The sequence below is a fragment of the Palaemon carinicauda genome, chromosome 14, assembly GCF_036898095.1.
Source record: "Palaemon carinicauda isolate YSFRI2023 chromosome 14, ASM3689809v2, whole genome shotgun sequence".
In the NCBI taxonomy this organism is placed as follows: Eukaryota; Metazoa; Arthropoda; class Malacostraca; order Decapoda; family Palaemonidae; genus Palaemon; species Palaemon carinicauda.
In genome coordinates this window covers 52,553,880-52,573,410 of record NC_090738.1, presented here as the reverse complement: position 1 = coordinate 52,573,410, position 19,531 = coordinate 52,553,880, and the positions used below count along the sequence as shown (strand labels likewise).

At 36.7% G+C, this 19,531-nt stretch overlaps 2 protein-coding genes across 2 annotated transcripts; both read left to right on the top strand.

Annotated features, from left to right (window-relative positions):
• The first annotated feature begins 1,546 nt into the window (after positions 1-1,546).
• LOC137652769 (sperm acrosomal protein FSA-ACR.1-like) lies at positions 1,547-1,954 on the top strand. The gene has a single exon (XM_068386176.1). It carries the CDS (start codon positions 1,547-1,549, stop codon positions 1,952-1,954), a length of 408 nt encoding a protein of 135 aa, XP_068242277.1.
• Positions 1,955-2,651: 697 nt separating this feature from the next.
• On the top strand, positions 2,652-3,197 carry LOC137652768 (ribosome-binding protein 1-like). The gene has a single exon (XM_068386175.1). It carries the CDS (start codon positions 2,652-2,654, stop codon positions 3,195-3,197), a length of 546 nt encoding a protein of 181 aa, XP_068242276.1.
• Positions 3,198-19,531: the final 16,334 nt, after the last annotated feature.

Genomic DNA, 19,531 nt, shown 5'->3' with positions numbered 1-19,531 from the left:
TCTTATAATATAAGACTCTTGGAAAAAGTACGAGGCTTTTTATTGGTGCAAAGACAGATTGCTGGAAATGAGGACGGAGGCAGAAAGGTTCAACTGAGAGGTGAGGGACGTGTGGTTCTTCAACAGGATTGTCCTAAAATTCGACATTGAAGTAAGGACATATTCAGACGGCATTGGTAAATATATTCTGTTGCTCATCATTTACTTTAGCATGATGGTGTATGAGGAGAAATCGATAGTATTCATCTCTTTACTCTTCGCCCTGATGGGTAAAGAAATTAATGCCATCGATTTCTCAGGGGAATCTGACGAACTGAAGAAACTCGGCACTGAAATCTATTTTGAAACCTAGAAGAAAACCGACGAACTAAGAAAAAAAAGACAACGAAATCTTGAAAGAAACTGACAATCAAATGAAAGATCTTGAAAAACTAGAAGACAGAAGAGAACAGCGACGAAGAGCCTTTATACGAAGAGGTCAAATAGCCTATAATGCTAGATGACACCTAAAAATAGAGTCTCTAATGCTAGAAGGAAAAAAAAAAAAAAAAAAAAAAAACCAGATCGAAGACCCTCTAATGCTAAAAGTATGGAACGTAGAAGTAGATGTCAAAGAACGTCTAATGCTAGATGTATGGGAGCTAAAAATAGAGGTCAAATAACCTCTAATGCCAAAAGTAAGGCACTTAAGAATAGAGGTCAAAGATCTACTAATGCTAAAGTATGTCATCTGAAAATGGTCTAAGAGCCTCTAATGCTACGGGTAAGTAATCTCTAAATAAAGGTTAAAGAGCCACTAATGCTAGATATAAGGCACCTTAATGCTAGAAGTATGGGACCTGGAAAATAATAGTAAAAGAACCTCTTATGCTATAAATATGTAACCTGAAAAGAGAGGTCAAAGAACTTCTAATGCTATAATTATAGGAGCTGAAAGAGAGCTCAAAGAACTTCTAATGCTAGAAATATAGGAGCTAAAAATAGAGGTCAAAGAACTTCTAATGCTAGAAATATGGGAACTAAAAAGAGAGGTCAAAGAACTTCTAATGCTAGAAATACAGGAGCTAAAAAGTGGTGTCAAAGAACTTCTAATGCTAGAAGTAGGGAGCTAAATAGAGGTCAAATAACTTCTGATGCTAAAAGTATTGGAGCTAAAAAGCGAGGTAAAAGAACTACTAATGCTAGAGGTATGAGAGATAAAAAGAGAGGTCAAAGAACTTCTAATGCTAGAAATATGGGAACTAAAAATAGAGGTCAAAGAACTTCTAATGCTAGAAATATGGGAACTAAAAAGAGAGGTCAAAGAACTTCTAATGCTAGAAATACAGGAGCTAAAAAGTGGTGTCAAAGAACTTCTAATGCTAGAAGTAGGGAGCTAAATAGAGGTCAAATAACTTCTGATGCTAAAAGTATTGGAGCTAAAAAGCGAGGTAAAAGAACTACTAATGCTAGAGGTATGAGAGATAAAAATAGAGGTCAAAGAACTTCTAATGCTAGAAATATGGGAACTAAAAATAGAGGTCAAAGAACTTCTAATGCTAGAAATATGGGAACTAAAAAGAGAGGTCAAAGAACTTCTAATGCTAGAAATACAGGAGCTAAAAAGTGGTGTCAAAGAACTTCTAATGCTAGAAGTAGGGAGCTAAATAGAGGTCAAATAACTTCTGATGCTAAAAGTATTGGAGCTAAAAAGCGAGGTAAAAGAACTACTAATGCTAGAGGTATGAGAGATAAAAAGAGAGGTCAAAGAACTTCTAATGATAGAAGTATGGGAGCTAAAAAGCGAGGTCAAAGAACTTCTCATGCTAAAAGTATTGGAGCTAAAAAGCGAGGTAAAAGAACTACTAATGCTATAAGTATGGGAGATAAAAAGAGAGGTCAAAGAACTTCTAATGATAGAAGTATGGGAGCTAAAAAGCGAGGTCAAAGAACTTCTCATGCTATAAGTATGTGAGATAAAGAGAGAGGTTAAAGAACTTCTAATGCTAGAAGTATGGGAGATAAAAAGAGAGGTCAAAGAACTTCTAATGATAGAAGTATGGGAGCTAAAAAGCGAGGTCAAAGAACTTCTAATATTAGAAGTATGGGAGCTAAAAAGAGAGGTAAAAGAACTTCTCATGCTAGAAGTATGTGAGATAAAGAGAGAGGTCAAAAAACTTCTAATGCTAAAAGTATGGGAGTTGAAAAGAGAGGAAACAGAACTTCCAATGCTAGAAGTGTGGGAGATAAAAGGGGGTCAAAGAACTTCTAATGCCAGAAGTATAGGAGCTAAAGAGAGAGGACAAAGAGCTTTTAATGCTAGACGTGTGGGAGATAAAAAGAGGCCAAAGAACTTCTGATGCTATAAGTATGGGAGCTAAAAAGTGAGGTTAAAGAACTTCTCATGCTATAAGTATGTGAGATAAAGAGAGAGGTTAAAGAACTTCTAATGCTAGAAGTATGGGAGCTAAAAAGAGAGGTTAAAGAACTTCTCATGCTAAAAGTATGTGAGATAAAGAGAGAGGTCAAAGAACTTCTAATGCTAGAAGTATGGGAGCTAAAAAGAGAGTTTGAAGAACTTCTAATGCTATAAGTATGTGAGATAAAAAGAGGCCAAAGAACTTCTAATGCTATGAGTATGGGAGCTAAAAAGAGAGGTCAAAGAAGTTCTAATGCTAGAAGTATGGGAGTTAAAAAGAGTTCAAATAACTTCTGATGCTAGAAGTATGGGAGCTAAAAAGAGAGGACAAAGAACTTCTAATGCTAGAAGTATGGGAGCTAAAAAGAGAGGACAAAGAACTTCTGATCATAGAAGTATGGGGGCTGAAAAGAGAGGTCAAAGAAGTTCTAATGCTAGAAGTATGGGAGATAAAAAGAAAGGTAAAAAAACTTTCAATGCTAGAATTCTGGGAGCTAAAAAGAGAGGACAAAGAACTTCTAATGCTAGAAATATGGGAGCTAAAAAGAGAGGACAAAGAACTTCTAATCATAGAAGTATGGGGGCTGAAAAGAGAGGTCAAAGAAGTTCTAATGCTAGAAGTATGGGAGCTAAAAAGAGAGGACAAAGAACTTCTAATAATAGAAGTATGGGGGCTGAAAAAAGAGGTCAAAGAAGTTCTAAGGCTAGAAGTATGGGAGATAAAAAAAAAGGTAAAATACTTCCAATGCTAGAATTATGGGAGCTAAAAAGAGAGGACAAAGAACTTCTAATGCTATAAGTAGGGAAGCTAAAAAGAGAGGTCAAAGAACTTCTAATACTATCTGACTTGGGTTAAAGTTCTCTTGCTTGAGGGTACACTTTGACACACTATTCTATCTTAGTTCTCTTCCTCTTATTTTGGTAAAGCGTTTATAGTTTCTATAGGAGATAGTTATTTTGATGTTACTCTTAAAAATTAAATTTTTCCTTGTTTCCTTTCCCTGTTGGAGCCCCTGGGCTTATAGCATTGTGCTTTTCCAGCTAGGGTTACAGCTTAGTAATTAATAATGATAATGATAATAACTCTTCCTTAGCCGGGCAAAATGTTAAGGTTTTTCGGCAACCTGGTCATTATTCTACTCTTTGCTGGAAATGTGGTGACTGTGTGGAAGGTCTTGAGTACCCCTTATTGTCTCTTTAATTTCATAATGCTTGGTGCCATCTATTATTTGTTGAACTCCATGGCATGCTGTTTTGAGGATGATTTCGACTCGTGGAAAAGAAGCCATCAAGAGTGACCTTCCGTTGCTCCCCACCTATTTCGCGAATTTTGCTTGCTCACCTGGCTTAGCAAACATTCAGTAAAGCTATTTATTTAAGGTAACCTTTCCTCAATCCAACAGGGCTGTCTTTAATTCACTATGGCACATAGATTTGGTATAGGAGGCCTCAGTAATATCAAAGAGTCAGGGTGTGGTATGTGGCCCAAGGATCATGGCGTCGTCAGCAGAAGCACAAGGTCTAGTACGATGGATACCCCAGTAACTACGGCCGCCCAACCTCCAAAAAATATACTAACTACTTCTACTAGCAGTGTGGTAAGATCAAAAGTATCTAGGAAAAACTAGACCGTGGAACTTGTTTATGTGGCAGAGAAACAGGGACTCAAAATTAGTGCGATAAATGCAAACAATGGAATCATATTGGCTGCAGGGGAATTACCGGGAAAGATGTTAACAAATCTTGGTGAAGAACAGGATTTGGATTACACTTGTAAGGCATGTTATGAGAAAGCTACCTCTGCAGTGTAAACTAAATCCATGGAAGAAATAAAACTAGCTTCCCCGGCTCCTGACCAATCGGATCTGATTCAACATATGAGCAATTTGTTTCACGAAATGGATGAACAAAATGACAAAAGATTTAAGGAGATGATATATAACAACGAACAAAAGCATTTGGAAACTCAGGATCCAATAAGTAGCCAAATTGACGATATTAATAAGCAAATTAACAAGTACAAAGGTAAGGTTGACAATTTGGTAGTAGCTTATCGACGAAAAGTGTTGAAAATACGATTACAGATGTTGAAAGCAATATGGAAAAAAATAAAACTGATCTTTTGGTGAAACTTGAAAACAGAATCTTAGACGTCCAAAATGTAATGAGAAAAGATATTGAAGAAAGTGAAATTAGGACAAAATCAAATTACCTGGACACTATTAAAAGAATCAATAGGCTTATGATTGAAAACACAAAGGAGAGTACCACAGCCTTAGAGATAATTAAAGAAATTGCCAAAGAAGCTGACATTGATGATGACTTCAACTCTAGTAGAATTGTCTATCAAAAAAGTGGACAACTAAACATGCATCAGAAACTGGTAAGAATTTGGCTTGTGTTGAATCAAGACATGAAAAAGACAAATATAAATTTCTTAGAAAAGAAATAAGAGACATATTGGAATCATTGGAGGCCACACATAAGCTCCATGGAATTAACGTGTATCCTGACAGATCAGCTGGAGAGAGAAATCAATATAAAGGAACAAAAAGCTGAAGCATAAACAAAAAACTCGGAACTCTCGGAGGAGGAAGCATGGAACTTTATTTGGATAGTCATACTAGGCAATATATGGAAAGTGAAGAAGAGAGAGCAAACAGCAGGCCAGGAGCAAACAAGCGAATAGATAAGATTATGATAGGTAGCACCAGTCACCTTAACAAAAATAAGTGTAAATATTCTAATCTAGATGGTATTTCTAATAATGTTGATGTCCTCAATGCATATATTGATAAGGAGAAACATCATATTATCATGATAACTGAAACAAAGCTGTTTCCCTCCGATCTGTCTTCGGAGTATTTTAGATTACCCTCTTACAATGTATATATAAAAGATCAGGTATCTCGCAAAAAAAAAGGAGGAGGTGTGTGTATTTTGGTTCAAATAACTTTTATGGTACTGAAACTGTTGCTTGTGTTGTCAAATATGATAATAAGAAATTGTTAGTTGGATGCATATACCCTCCTCGTGACTCAAAGGGAGGAGTAAATTGTGGAGTAAATGACGCTATAACTTTCTTGTCTGAGTCAGATGCTAATCAATACTTGATATGTGGTGATTTTAATTTTCCGAGAATAGATTTAATTAACAATTTAGTTGACACTAGTGCTGCAAATTTACTTAATAGGGCAGAAAGTCAATTCTTTGACACTTCTCAGGTTTCCTTTCTTTTTCAGCATGTTCTAGATTTTACAAGGAAAAGGGGTTTAGATATGCCCTCGATCTTAACAAAAAAAGAACGAACTAGATATAGATACAATTAAATATGATGCTCCAATTGCAAAAAGTGATCATGCAGTTTTAGTTCTTGACTTCATGCTTGAAGGTCATTGGGAGGTTGAAGAAACTAAATTTGATGAAGAAAATTGTACTTTGAAGGGAATTACAACAAGATTAACGAACTTCTCTTGGCATTCTATTGGCAGACATTTTATCATGGAGATGTAGAAGTCAAATGGAATATATTGATGGAATTATTTATTACAACCACTGAAAATAATATTCCAATAACAGTGCCCCAGGCAGGAACTTGGTCTAACCAAATATGGATGAGTAGGGACACTGCTGGTACTAGACATCAGAAAATGGAGAAGTAGGAGAAATACTGCAAAAACAAAACTCCTAAGAATTATGCAATTTACGCCAGATCCAGGAATAATTCAGTCAAAATTAACAGAGACGCAAAACTGATTGATGAATAATCTAGCCAATGAAATTGAGCAAGGAGTTTTTAAATCATTTTATGTTTATATGAGAAGCCAGGTAACTCATAAACTCTTAAAGAATCAGCAAGTAGAGGGAAAAATAAAACCGCATGGTACTCTAACCTTGAACCTTAAAGAAACAGCTGACACGTTAAATGGTGCATTCCACTTGGTCTTTATCAAGGAAGGAGACGACCCAGTGCCTACACCAGAATTTAGTTTTGAAGGCAAGTTATTAGAAGACATTGATTTCAGTGTCAGTGATGTCCATGAGATTCTAAGTAAATTAAAAATTGAATCTTCACCTGTACCTGAGGGTTTTCATCCAAAATATCTTTGTGAAACTGCAGATATTTTAGCAGCTCCCATGTACAAATTTTATAGGGAATCTTTGGACACAGGCGCTGTTCCTGATTGTTAGTTGACAGCATATGACACCCCTATAAGAGACAGTAAAAGTGAACCATTAGACTATAGACCTGTAAGCTTAACTTCCATAGTTTGTAAGGTGATGGAGAAGATAGTTAGGAATGCTGCAGTCGAGCACCTTGTTACCAACAACCTTCTGAATATGCATCAACATGGTATCAGGTCTAATATGTCGTGCCTTACCAAACTGTTAATTCAAGACAGACAAAATTCTATTTCAAATTTAAGTCTAATTTAATCTCAGGAAACGGGATAAGTCAGAGGCGAATCTGATATCTCAAACTTACATACATTTCACTGAAAATTTTACATCTTCATTCTTGAGCACTTCAAAATTTCTAAGTGTCCAAATTCTGGAAAGCGTTCTTAAAATGTTATTTACGTGTCAAAATGTTCTAAATCAATCCTTACAAGTGCTCTCACAACTAATGAGTTTACATCATAATTTCTGGGTGAGACTACAGCTAGGAGACTAGTTTTTAAAAGTTACTTTAAATTTCAACATCACACTAAAAATTATAAGTTTAAATCTAAAGCTTAGCTTGGGAGTCCTTGCACAAAGGAGCGACATGAGCCTTCTATATCATGGCTCTCCTCAGACTGGCCTTTAGGCGTGGCAATCCCTCAAGACATGGTCCTTTAGCGTCCTGGTAGGTGACATCTTTCCTAGGGGTGTCGAGGTAGTAGTCCGTTCTGTTACTAAGTGGATGTTCTTTTTCTCCTGGCTGTAGCTTTCCCACACAATCTGTAAGAACAAAGAAGAGACAACAAAAAGTCCTCGTCAACAGAAATGAGGAAGCAACAGAATCCTATCGCCGGTGGAAGCTGATGTAGCGTGTATTCCCAAGTGAAGCCAGAAGGCAGAGGTCGTTCACATGACCCCAAAAGGGGGTTTCAGCATTTGTTATATGTGACAAATCCCCCCCCCCCCCTACCAAGTCACAGTTTCTCCTGGAGCTGTGGTAGGCTCCAAAAAGAAAGCAATCACAACAAAGTTTACTTTAAACTCAAACCCCAACATGACTATTCTGTCGCAGTTCGCTTTGGGTACACATACCCTCAACTTCTCCCCCCCCCCAAAAAAAAAAAAAACTCAAATAGCAACAAACTACAAGGTCTGAACAAAGCAAGTTCACATATTTCATTACAGTAGTTGTGCTTTTAATCATGAGAAAAATAGGAACTGTAACCATATGAGTACACAAGATACATAAGGTGATTAACTGAAAATCAAGAACAAAATACTCAACAAAGTTATATGCTCAAAAAGAACAAGAAATGCAGCAAACAACTCTGAAAACCAATACATATGTGTAAGTATGAGTAAATATGGGTAAATATGAGTAAAAAAATTACTGAAAAAGGTTACATAGGTATAAAGCAAAAAAAAAAAACATGGTAAGTAATTCTGAAGAACAATGCATATTTTGACCACTATAGGCAACCAAAAACTAAGAATCAAAATATCCAAAGGCTACACATTAGCAACTGAAATCTGAAACAAAGAGTTCCTTGAGTAGAACAAATCATACAAAAAAAAAATGTACTCAACTTAGGATTTTAATCCTCAGGCTCGCCTAAGCAACAATTTTGCCTTTGCTAATCTCAGATCACAGGGGAGGCGTACATATCTTGGTCTCACTCTCCGCCCTGGGTTCTGTAATTAGAGACATGGTATAATAACAGTTAGCAAAAAATCACAGTACATAAAATCAAATCATTCCCCATGGAAAAGAAAAATATATAGATCCACAGAGACATCATAAGCAAAAAGAGATACATACATCAATCACAGGATGGCCATCGCATAAAAAAGAAAAAAATATCACAAATGTTATCAATCATAATATTCTCATATAGCTATATCACACTAGCGTTTACAAACCAAAGTACTAGTACATAAAAAAAAAAAAATCTGTGTGCACACTAAACCTACAGACGACACCAACTGGGACGTTACATCTTCACACCATGCCTGAGACGGTACATTCATCGGTACACCTGAGGGCTCATTTGGATACACCGGAGCCCCACCCTGTGTAGGAATTTTCCCTCAACCTTCGCCTGCATGGGGTACCTGGCGAGAGGTCCTCCTTGGACCTTGTGGTTCTAAGGCCAAAGTTTCCCCTACCGGCAGAGGATCTGTCAGAATGACTGTTCTGACCCCCTCTGCCCTCTGCCATCGGAGACAGGCAGGACCACATACTATCAGCCTACAACGTATGCCCAGTCCAATCAGGACGGCGAGAAAAACACACATACTAGTTAAATAAAAGCCTACACTCAAAGTCCTATGTGATGTTTTTAAATTGACAAATTGGTCATAGAAAGGGCTGTGATCTAAGGACATGGTTCCTAGTCGAGTCAGGTTAAGGTGAACTAACACGTGAGACACATTCACACCTGGCAAGATGACAGAGGCATTCAAAAAAGGAGTGTCCCTAACTGTCACTCGTTCACTCTTCCTTTTTCTTTGGCCGGGTAGACGGTACCCGTCCCCTTTGACAGAGCACCCATCCTGATGTGCCAAGACAGTGACCCCTGGGGTCAACACTTTAACTTCATTCCCTGAGTCACACATCACTTTATACTTTGACTCTCGTCTCAAAGACACAATCCAACGATGTCCTAAATTAACTATTTCCCTTTCAAAATCAGCCTTTACCTCGAACCTCAACTACGTACCACACTAGGCTCTTCATGGTAGGCTACACATGAAACAAACAAACACGCGTGGCAGGCGCGAAAAGCGCATACACAGGTTCACACAACACATGTGCTTTCCCTATCCTACACCTTTCTAAATTAGGCAAGGTCACAGCCCAAGTGTCCCTATGGTTCACAGCAAAGTATGGCAGATCAACCGATATCCAAGTTGCGAATTCCTCTGTTTCTGTCTGTGTCCACAATCACTTTACTTCATGCAAACAAAAATCTGAATCCTCATTCTTAACAGGTATTTCTACGGAAGAATAAAACTTACCCTTTAACTTAGTAACAGTCACGGATGACATTCGATAGAACTCCGCTAAATTATTCTCTACAGGGGGGAATAAACATTGGCACCGCCTCATGAATTTTCTTAATTATCCTCAAAAATTCCCTGGGAGGCAAGATGTCGGACGTGAATTCCCCTGTGGTTGCCACTTGTTGAATCTGGCTTGCCACGTTTCCTAAGTGTAAAGTTAGCTCACTAGCTACAAAAGCTAATTGTGTAGCACTTTCTACATAAATCACATCTCTCTGGACTTTTTCTATTTTCTCCCCGAAATTATTAATCCTATTCTCCAACACTCTTAGCACCTCCTGTCCTTTAGTTACTGCTATAGAAACTGTCTTCAGTTTCTCATCTACAATATGGGTATGAGATATTACTTTATTTATCATGATGTGCGTGTTTTTTCCTTCTTTAGTTAGCGCAGTTTCCAACTGATCGAGTTCTGATCGGGTAATTAGCCCAGTCCAACCTCCAATCAATTCGCCAATCCAATTAACTGCACGTTTCTTTCTATCCCCTTTTGAAGCCACGAAGTCTTCGAAAGTATCCAATGAGTTACTAAGGGCTCTTTTTATGTTATCAAGAATCGCTCTTAACTTAACTACAGCAACATCTTCTTTAACCAGTTTCAATTGATCCTCTAACTTGGTAATTTGACCCAGAATCATAACCAGTGGACTCGCAACTTTCACGAGATCATAACTAATCAACAAAACATGTACGTCAGACATAAAAGACAACCTAAATCTTTCATCAAAGACTACGCATTTGCGTACTCTCACTTCACTGTTCACACACACGCAAGCAGTTAGCAAACACACTGCTGCAAAAAATCGAACACTTCCCATGGCTAACTAGTCAAATTAAGCCTATCGCTAAATCCTGGCTAACTGACAAAAAAACCTAGGCTCACCGCCTTTTAAAGGGTGGTAACCCCCCCCCCTCTCTCTCTCTCTCTCTCTCTCTCTCTCTCTCTCTCTCTCTCTCTCTCTCTCTCTCTCTCTCTCTCTCTCAGTAGAAAAGGGAGTTCGAACAATGTGCTGAAACTCAGCTGATCCATCATTGGCATCCAAAATAGGGTAAATTGCTGACACATTCTGATTATCTGAACTCGTCATCTCATTTTCTGGCACTATCTTGACGATAGAGGCGTGAATCTCATATACATTACCTTTTGCTATGCTTTTCACAGTTACTTTTTTCATGGTTAATATGGATCACCCTGAACGGACTAATAAAAGCTGATTTGAAATTATGCTCTCTGCCTTGAAGCCGCTTTATATATACACGATCACTAATTTGAAGTTCATGTGATTTCATTTTAAATCTCTTGTTGTAACTTCGAATGTTCCTCTCGTGAGCTATCTTTATAAACTTATTTGTAACTTCAAAAGCCCTCTTATTTACATTGTCAACATAAGTTCGAAAATCATCTACGATATACACAGGTAATTTCTCCTTTTTCGTGAAAACATCATATGGCAAATCTGGATCTTGACCGATAAGCAAATAATAAGGCGTATTGCCAACACTCTCATCATGTCCTGTGTTTAAGGCAAACTGAGCTGTAGACAACATATCCGACCATATATTCGGGTTATCTGCTATTAGGTATTTAAGCATACTAATCAAGACTCGATTTTTAGGCCCTACCAACCCATTTGAACTAGGCTCATACGCAAGAATGGGAGAATGCTTAATGCCATACAATTCAGATATTCGACTGAATACTTTATTGACGAATTCGGTTCCGTGATCTGATACAATTTCTCTAGGAGTACCGAACAGTTCAATGAAAGCTCTAAGAGCTTTAGCGACTTCCTGCGCAGACTTGTCAATCAAAGGTTGCACGAATGTATATCTAGTTCGCGCATCTACTAGAACAAAAACATGCTTATGTCCTGCGTGTGATACAGGAAAGGGGCCTATCAAGCCAATGTGTACACTTTGCCATTTCTATTTAACTAAAGGCAAGACTTGAGCGGGAGGTATATTTAATGTATGTGATCGGAACAGGTGACAAAGGTGACACGCATCTACATAATTCTTTATCATTTGTTTCATACCTTTCCAATAAAAATGATCAGTGGCTCTTCTGAGTGTATTCGCTACGCCCACATGACCGGCTACTGGCGATGAATGCGATAATGCCATAGCATTCCTTATGAAAGGAGGGGGTAATACAGTTCGATAAATTAACTCGTTTTGTTTCAAGTCAGTGACATACAAAACATCGTTTTCTATTACAAATCTATTAGATGGAAGCGAGACGTCAGTAGATAATTCCTCTGTTTCCCCTCTAACATAAGCCTTAACTTTTCCCCAAACAGGATCTTCATTCTGGGCCTTAATTAGTTGTGTTATTTCCCAATCACAATCATCATCATGGACGTCATAAGCTTCAAGGACAGGTTCATTCATACTCTGGGCATTTGCTTCACTCATTCTCTCACTGGGCCCAACAAACTCACGCACACACTCTGTCCTATCAGCTGACGTCTCTCCCAGTTGGGAGGGGTCATTGAGTACCGTCAGCCCGTTTTCCCGCACGGCCCGTGATGTACTCATCGACCTCGTTATAGCGGCCACAGAACGAGATAAGGCATCTGCTACTTCATTAGTTTGTCCGGGAATGTATTCGAATCCAATGATATCGAATTCTAACAATGCTTCCAACCATCTACCCAGACGACTTGACAATTATGATTTCTTGAAAATATACGATAGGGGTTGATGATCAGACTTAATGCAAATTCTATGTCCCAACAGAAAATAACGATTTCTTTCTAACACTCACTTAATGGCCAGTGCCTCTTTATCTAACACTGAATAACTGGTTTCCGGGCCCGTTAACGCTCGTGAAGCGAACGCTACTGGGCGGAGAACTCCGTTGTCATCTATCTGTTCTATGACTTCGCCAATGGCAACATCGCTAGCATCGCATGTCACGTAGAACTCTCGATCAAATTTAGGGAAGACTAAGAAACTATCTTCAGACAAAGCTTGTTTCAACTTTTGAAACGTATCTTCATGTTCTCGACTCCATTCAAAATTCTTTGTTTTTCTAAGTTTATATAGGGGTCGCGAGATTTTTCCAAAGTCTTTAATGAATCGTCTGTAATAAGAGGCTAACCCCAAAAATGAACTAAATTGCTTAGGGGTTAAGAGCTGCGGGTAAGTTCGAATAGCTTCTATCTTGTCTGTCATTGGGCTTACGTCCTTGTTAGTTAACATGCAACCTAGAAATTGAACCTCTGGCGGAAACAGCTGACACTTTGCTAGGTTGACCTTCAAATTATGGCGTCTCAACGCCTCAAGAACTTTAACAAAATTAGTTATATGTTCTTCTACAGTATTTCCTAAGTTATTATGTCATCAAGGTTGATTAACACTGCATTGCCTACCAATCCAGAAAATACGCTCATCATTACGCGTGAAAAATGCGTGGGCGCGTTCTTTAACCCAAATGGCAAAGTATTAAAGGAGTACAATGAGTCGCCAGCAACAAATGCGGATTTCTCTCTACTCTTGGGATCGACTGCTATTTAGTGAAACCAAGATTCAAGATCTAACATCGAAAAGAACATATTATTCCTGACTTTACACAAAATCTCTTCGATGGAAGGTAGAGGGAACAAATCACCTTTCGTTATGCTATTCAGTTTATGGTAATCTACACATATGCGTAAAGTGCCAGACATTTTTTTACGACCACGATAGGAGAATCAGTGACCGAGATTATTCCATAATCTATATTGTTTCAGAAGTGATTGGTGACAATAAAATATGTGAAATGACATGCAATGAAAATTCATTGGTGCATTATTAAAGTGATGATGTGGTATATAGGATGCAGGGTCTAAAAGACAAATTGTTTACTCAAATTATCTGGTTCGGCGTCAATAACCTTAGATGTCGGGGTGACAAAAAACTCCCAATCAATCAATCAATCAATCAAATTATCTGGGCAAGTCGCTCACTTCCAAGCGAACCCCCTTCCCTGGTGACGATTGCTCAATGCTCAAAGGTCCGAGTCTAGGTGGCTTCACCCTTCCCAAGGCAAAAGGAAATATTTCCTTAGCATTGAGTATTCGTATTATTATGATTTTATTTGTCGTTTCATATCCTGATGTCCAACACCTTTAAAGTGTTCCCCCGATAAGCTCTTTAAGAAATCCATTACTCTCGATATTTGTTCAATCAGTCTTTCACATATTTACTTTGTTATCTTAGTTTTGATATAATTTTAAACACCTGAAAAGCAAACTGTATGAAATATTGTCATCTTAGTATTTTGTTTTATATTTACTATAAAACTTCCACCAGAAGGAACTTATCATAACTGTGAGACCTTTAAACCTCAAACATTGGGGATGGGGTAGAAGGATATAACCAGGTGGGAGTTAAAGATGATAGTGGAGAGGTGGCAATTGGGTGATCTTAATGTATGGCTTAACGAGGCTTGCTTATTAACATTTATGAAGTGATGATGATGATGGTAATACCCCTATTGGTAACATTTAATATCAATGATTCCAACTCGCAATGAAAACGGGCATATATCATTTTAACACTGTTTTTAGGTGGTTACTGAGCATCTCTGGAACATGGGATCTACACCCGAAAGAAATACAATTCCAACATCAACTTGCAAAGTAGTTAGCGCTCTTGTGTGATCCTTGGGAACATCCAAATATTATAAAATATTGGGTACAGGTAATATATATATATATATATATATATATATATATATATATATATATATATATATATATATACAGTGGTACCTCTACATACGAATTTAATCCGTTCCACAACCGACTTCGGATGTAGAAAATGTTCGGATGTCGAAACGAATTTTCCCATAAGAATACATTGAAATAGGATTAATCCGTGGTTGAGCCCAAAAACCTATGATAACTCCTTAATAAACTACTACACATGATTTCCCATGAGAATAATGCCCACTAAATCAGATAATAGACATGTAAAAAAGAAGAATTATTAAAAAATGATAAATAAGAAATGGGTTTTTAGCGTCACTTTACCTTAGAAACTCCAGCGCAGGTGTTGTTGGTCTTGCTACGCAGAGAGGAGACGGACGGGCGACGAGGAGGTAGAGAGGTTAACTACGATAAACGTACACTACCGTAACTTATTCTAACTTACACTAAGTGAACTTTAACATAACTTAGCTTATTTTTTTTTTATTTTTATATTTTATATTTTTTTTTTACATTTTCTTTTTTTCTTTTTGATGATTAATTTTAATCACTTTCACTCTCTACACTTAAAATTGATTGAATTTTTTTCTCTTCACTCTTTGCTGTTTTCTTTGAACCACTTCCTTCCTCTTCATCACGAGTTTGCTTCGTAGTTTTTTTAAAGAAGCTATCAATAGAAAGTTGCTTGGTACAGCTTTTCAGAATGTTTCAAAAAAAAGTTAGGGAAACATCATCAAACTGCGCAACTACACGACAAACCTGCAATTTATTTGGATGGCATTTGTCGATGAAGTCAACCACGTCTTGATATTTTCCTAACACCTTTTTTATTTGCGCCGAAACTATTGCAAGTTCACTCATACGGACGCCACGCTCATGCTTTTCAATAATTCCTTGCTTTACTTCTAAAGAAAGCATTCCCTTATTCCTTTTCTCACCACTACCACTAACACTTTCGAAACTAAGCCTTTTAGGACCCATGATTTACGTAAAATACCATAAAAGGATGAACGTAAAAAATCAGGATTAAAACACAGTTAATAGCAGAACGCACACGAAGCCGAGAGAACAGAGGAATGTCCCAAGCCACGCTAATTGAGGGTCCCTCCGAGGTCGAAGTGCTGCCTTCTATCGGCGGAAATAAAAAACACATCAGGCGCTATGAGCACCGACTACGCGTACGAGTATTGTTTACTTCGGGTGTCGAAAAAAAAATTCGGATGTAGAGTAGGAACGTGTTCCAATTGTACTTCGCGTGTCGAAAAATTTGGATACAACCGGTACGACGAAAATTGCTTACTTCGTGTGTCGAAATAAAAATTCGAGTGGAGAGTCAAAAATTTGCTTGAATTTTACTTCGGATGTTGGAAAATTCGGATGTAGATACGTTCAGATGTAGAGGTTCCACTGTGTATATATATATATATATTTATATATATATATATATATATATATATATATATATATATATATATATATATATATATATATATATATATATATATATATATATATATAGAATGAGAGAGAGAGAGAGAGAGAGAGAGAGAGAGAGAGAGAGAGAGAGAGAGAGAGAGAGAGAGAGAGAGGGAGAGTGCGTGTATTATAGGGATTTTGGATGTCTCAAAGACTTTTTAGTCCATTCGCAGATACTCCATTTGCTCTTTGGTAGAGCGATTTAGTTTAAGCATTTGGAGAGTTTGAGAGTTCGAGAGAGAGAGAGAGAGAGAGAGAGAGAGAGAGCAGCTGCTAGAATAATGCAAACAAAGGAATTGGAATAGTCAGTTCCCACAATATTTAAGGATGTTCCATATAGAAATGTAATAATGAATTCAAATATATCGGTGTGATTATATTTTTCGATAACTATTCTCGAAAACGATTGCATTTCTTAAAAGAATAAGAGATAAGACCTCTCTATCTATTATATATATATATATATATATATATATATATATATATATATATATATATATATATATATATATATATATATATATATATATATATATATATATATATATATATATATATATATATGTATGTATATATATATATATATATATATATATATATATATATATATGAAAGAGATAGAGAGGTCTTATCTCTTATTCTTTTAAGAAATGCAATCGTTTTCGAGAATAGTTATCGAAAAATATAATCACACCGATATATTTGAATTCCTTATTACATTTCTATATGGAACATCCTTAAATATTGTGGGAACTGACTATTCCAATTATATATATATATATATATATATATATATATATATATATATATATATATATATATATATATGTATGTATATATATACAAGTCTACCATACATATTCCTGTCGAATTCAGTAATCTGTTCTAAGACTTAAAAGCAACCCTTCTTCGCTATGATAGCTGATAAGTGAGTTTGCAACACGTGGGTATTTATTATGAATCTATATCAATAACAACGTGTTGCAAATACTAATCAGCTATAATAATGGAGATGCGTTTATTTCAAATCTAAGAACAGATTCCTGAATTCGGCAGGAATATGTACGGTAGACTTGTAATAAACTTGTATTAGTCTTGATAGCATGGTTGGTTATAGTTTCTGTAAGCATGGTTTCGGCTAAGAGGCATAGGTTCGAATTTCTGCCCAGCCAGAAGCTGTTATCATAAATGAATATCTCGTGGATATTCACTCCCAAAGATAGAATTCGATATTAAATGCTATTGTGGTTGATATTTACATTAATCAAAATCAAGTGTTAGTCATATATATATATATATATATATATATATATATATATATATATGAATATAAATATATATATATATATATATATATATATATGAATATAAATATATATATATATATATATATATATGAATATAAATATATATATATATATATATATATATATATATATATATATATATATATATATATATATATAAATTATATGTATATATATTTCTTTATTTTTTTACTTGCCATGTTATAACCCTATTTGTGTCCGATCTATCGGAGTCCAGACATGACTGGGTATACAGTATATGAAAGGTCTGGGAGGAGGTATGCTGGCTGTTTAGTTCGCCATTCACCTGGGTGAAGTGTGGTCATTTCATTCATAAAAAATACCTAAAGTATATGCTGTATTTAATGGTAGCACCTCTTTGGCCCGCATTTTGAGGTTTCTTACCCCTAGCATCAGGATCTTTTTTACTTCTTATTTAGAGGTGCCTTACTTTTAGCATTTGAGGTTCTTTGACCTCTATTTTGATGTGCCTTATCTCTAGCTTCTTCTTCTTCTTTGTCTGCATCTTATCCCACTTTTATGTGGGGTCGATGTTTCTGGTCAGCTTTCTCCATCTACCTCTGTCCCACACTACATCACCGGTTAATCCCTTTGATCGAAGGTCATCTTTGATACAGTCCATCCACCTTCGCTTTGGTCTCCCTCTCCTTGTTCCCTGTACCTCCATTTCCATCACTCTCCTCCCAGTATACTGTTCATCTCTTCTCATGACATGACTATACCACCTCAGTCTACTTTCTTGGATCTTATCTGATAGTTTTCTAACTCCTGTGGTACCCCTAATTACCTCATTCCGCATCTTATCTCTTCTTGTCACCCCACACATCCATCTCAACATTCTCATCTCTGCCACATCCAGCATTAAGGGCTTTTTTACCTCTATTTTAGGTGCTTTAACTTTAGCTTTATGAACTCTATACTTTTAGGTGCCTTAACTCTAGCATTAGGGGCTATTTGACCTCTATATTGAGGTGCCTTATCTCTAGCATTAGTTGCTTTTTGACCTCTATTTTTAGGTGCCTTATCTCTAGCACTAGGAGCTTTTTTACCTCAATTTTGAGGTGTCTTATTTCTAGCATTAGGGGCTTTTTTTACATCTATTTTGAGGTGTCTTATCTCTAGCATTAGGGGCTTTTTTGCCTATATTTTTAGGTGCCTTAACTTTAGCTTTACGGGATTTATGATCTCTATTTCGAGGTGCCTTATCTCTAGCATTAGGGGCTTTTTGACCTAATATTTTGAGGGGCCTTATCACTAGCTTTAGGGGCTTTTTTTTTACCTCTTATTTTAAGGTGCCTCATCTCTAGCATTAGGGTCTTTTTGACCTCTTACTTTGAAGTTCCTTATCTCTAGCATTAGGAGCTTTTTACCTCTATTTTTAGGTGCCCTATCTCTAACATTAGGAGCCTTTTTGCCTCAACTCTAGCGTTAGGGACTTTATGACCTCTATTTTAAGGTGCCTTATCTCTAGCATTAAGGGCTTTTTGACCTCTGATTTTTAGGTGCCAGGTACCTTATTTCTAGCATTAGGGATTTTTTTTACCTATATTTTAAGGTGCATTAGGATCTTTTTTACCTCTGTTTTTAGGTGCCTTAACTTTAGCTTTAGGGGCTTATTTATAGCATTAGGGGCTTTTTTACCTCTATTTTTAGGAGCTTTATATATAGCATTAGGGGCTTTTTTATTTGGATTTTGAGGAGCATTACTTCTAACATTAGAGGCTCTTTGACCTCTATTTTTAGGTGCCTTATATATAGCGTTAGGGTCTTTTATACCTTGATTTTGAGGTGCATTACTTGTAGCATTAGAGGTTCTTTGACCTCCCTTCTTAGGTACATTATTTATAGCATTAGGGGCGTTTTACCTTGATTTTGAAGTGCATTACTTCTAGCATTGGAGGCTCTTTGATCTCTCTTTTTAGGTGCATTATTTATAGCATTAGGGGCTTTTTTACCGTAATTTTGAAGTGCATTACTTGTAGCATTAGAGGCCCTTTTACCTCTCTTTTTAGGTGCCTTATTTATAGCATTAGGGGCTTTTTGACCTCGATTTTGAGGTGCATTACTTCTAGCATTAGAGGCTCTTTGACCTCTATTTTTAGGAGCCTTATATATAGCGTAAGGGTCTTTTTTACCTTGATTTTGAGGTGCATTACTTGTAGCATTAGAGGCTCTTTTACCTCTCTTTTTAGGTGCCTTATTTATAGCATTAGGGGCTTTTTGACCTCGATTTTGAGGTGCATTACTTCTAGCATTAGAGGCTCTTTGACCTCTATTTTTAGGTGCCTTATTTATAGTTTTACGGGCTTTTTTACCTCGATTTTAAGAGCCTTATATATAGAATTAGGGTTTTTTTTACCTCGATTTTGAGGTGCATTACTTCTAGCATTAGAGACTCTTTGATCTTT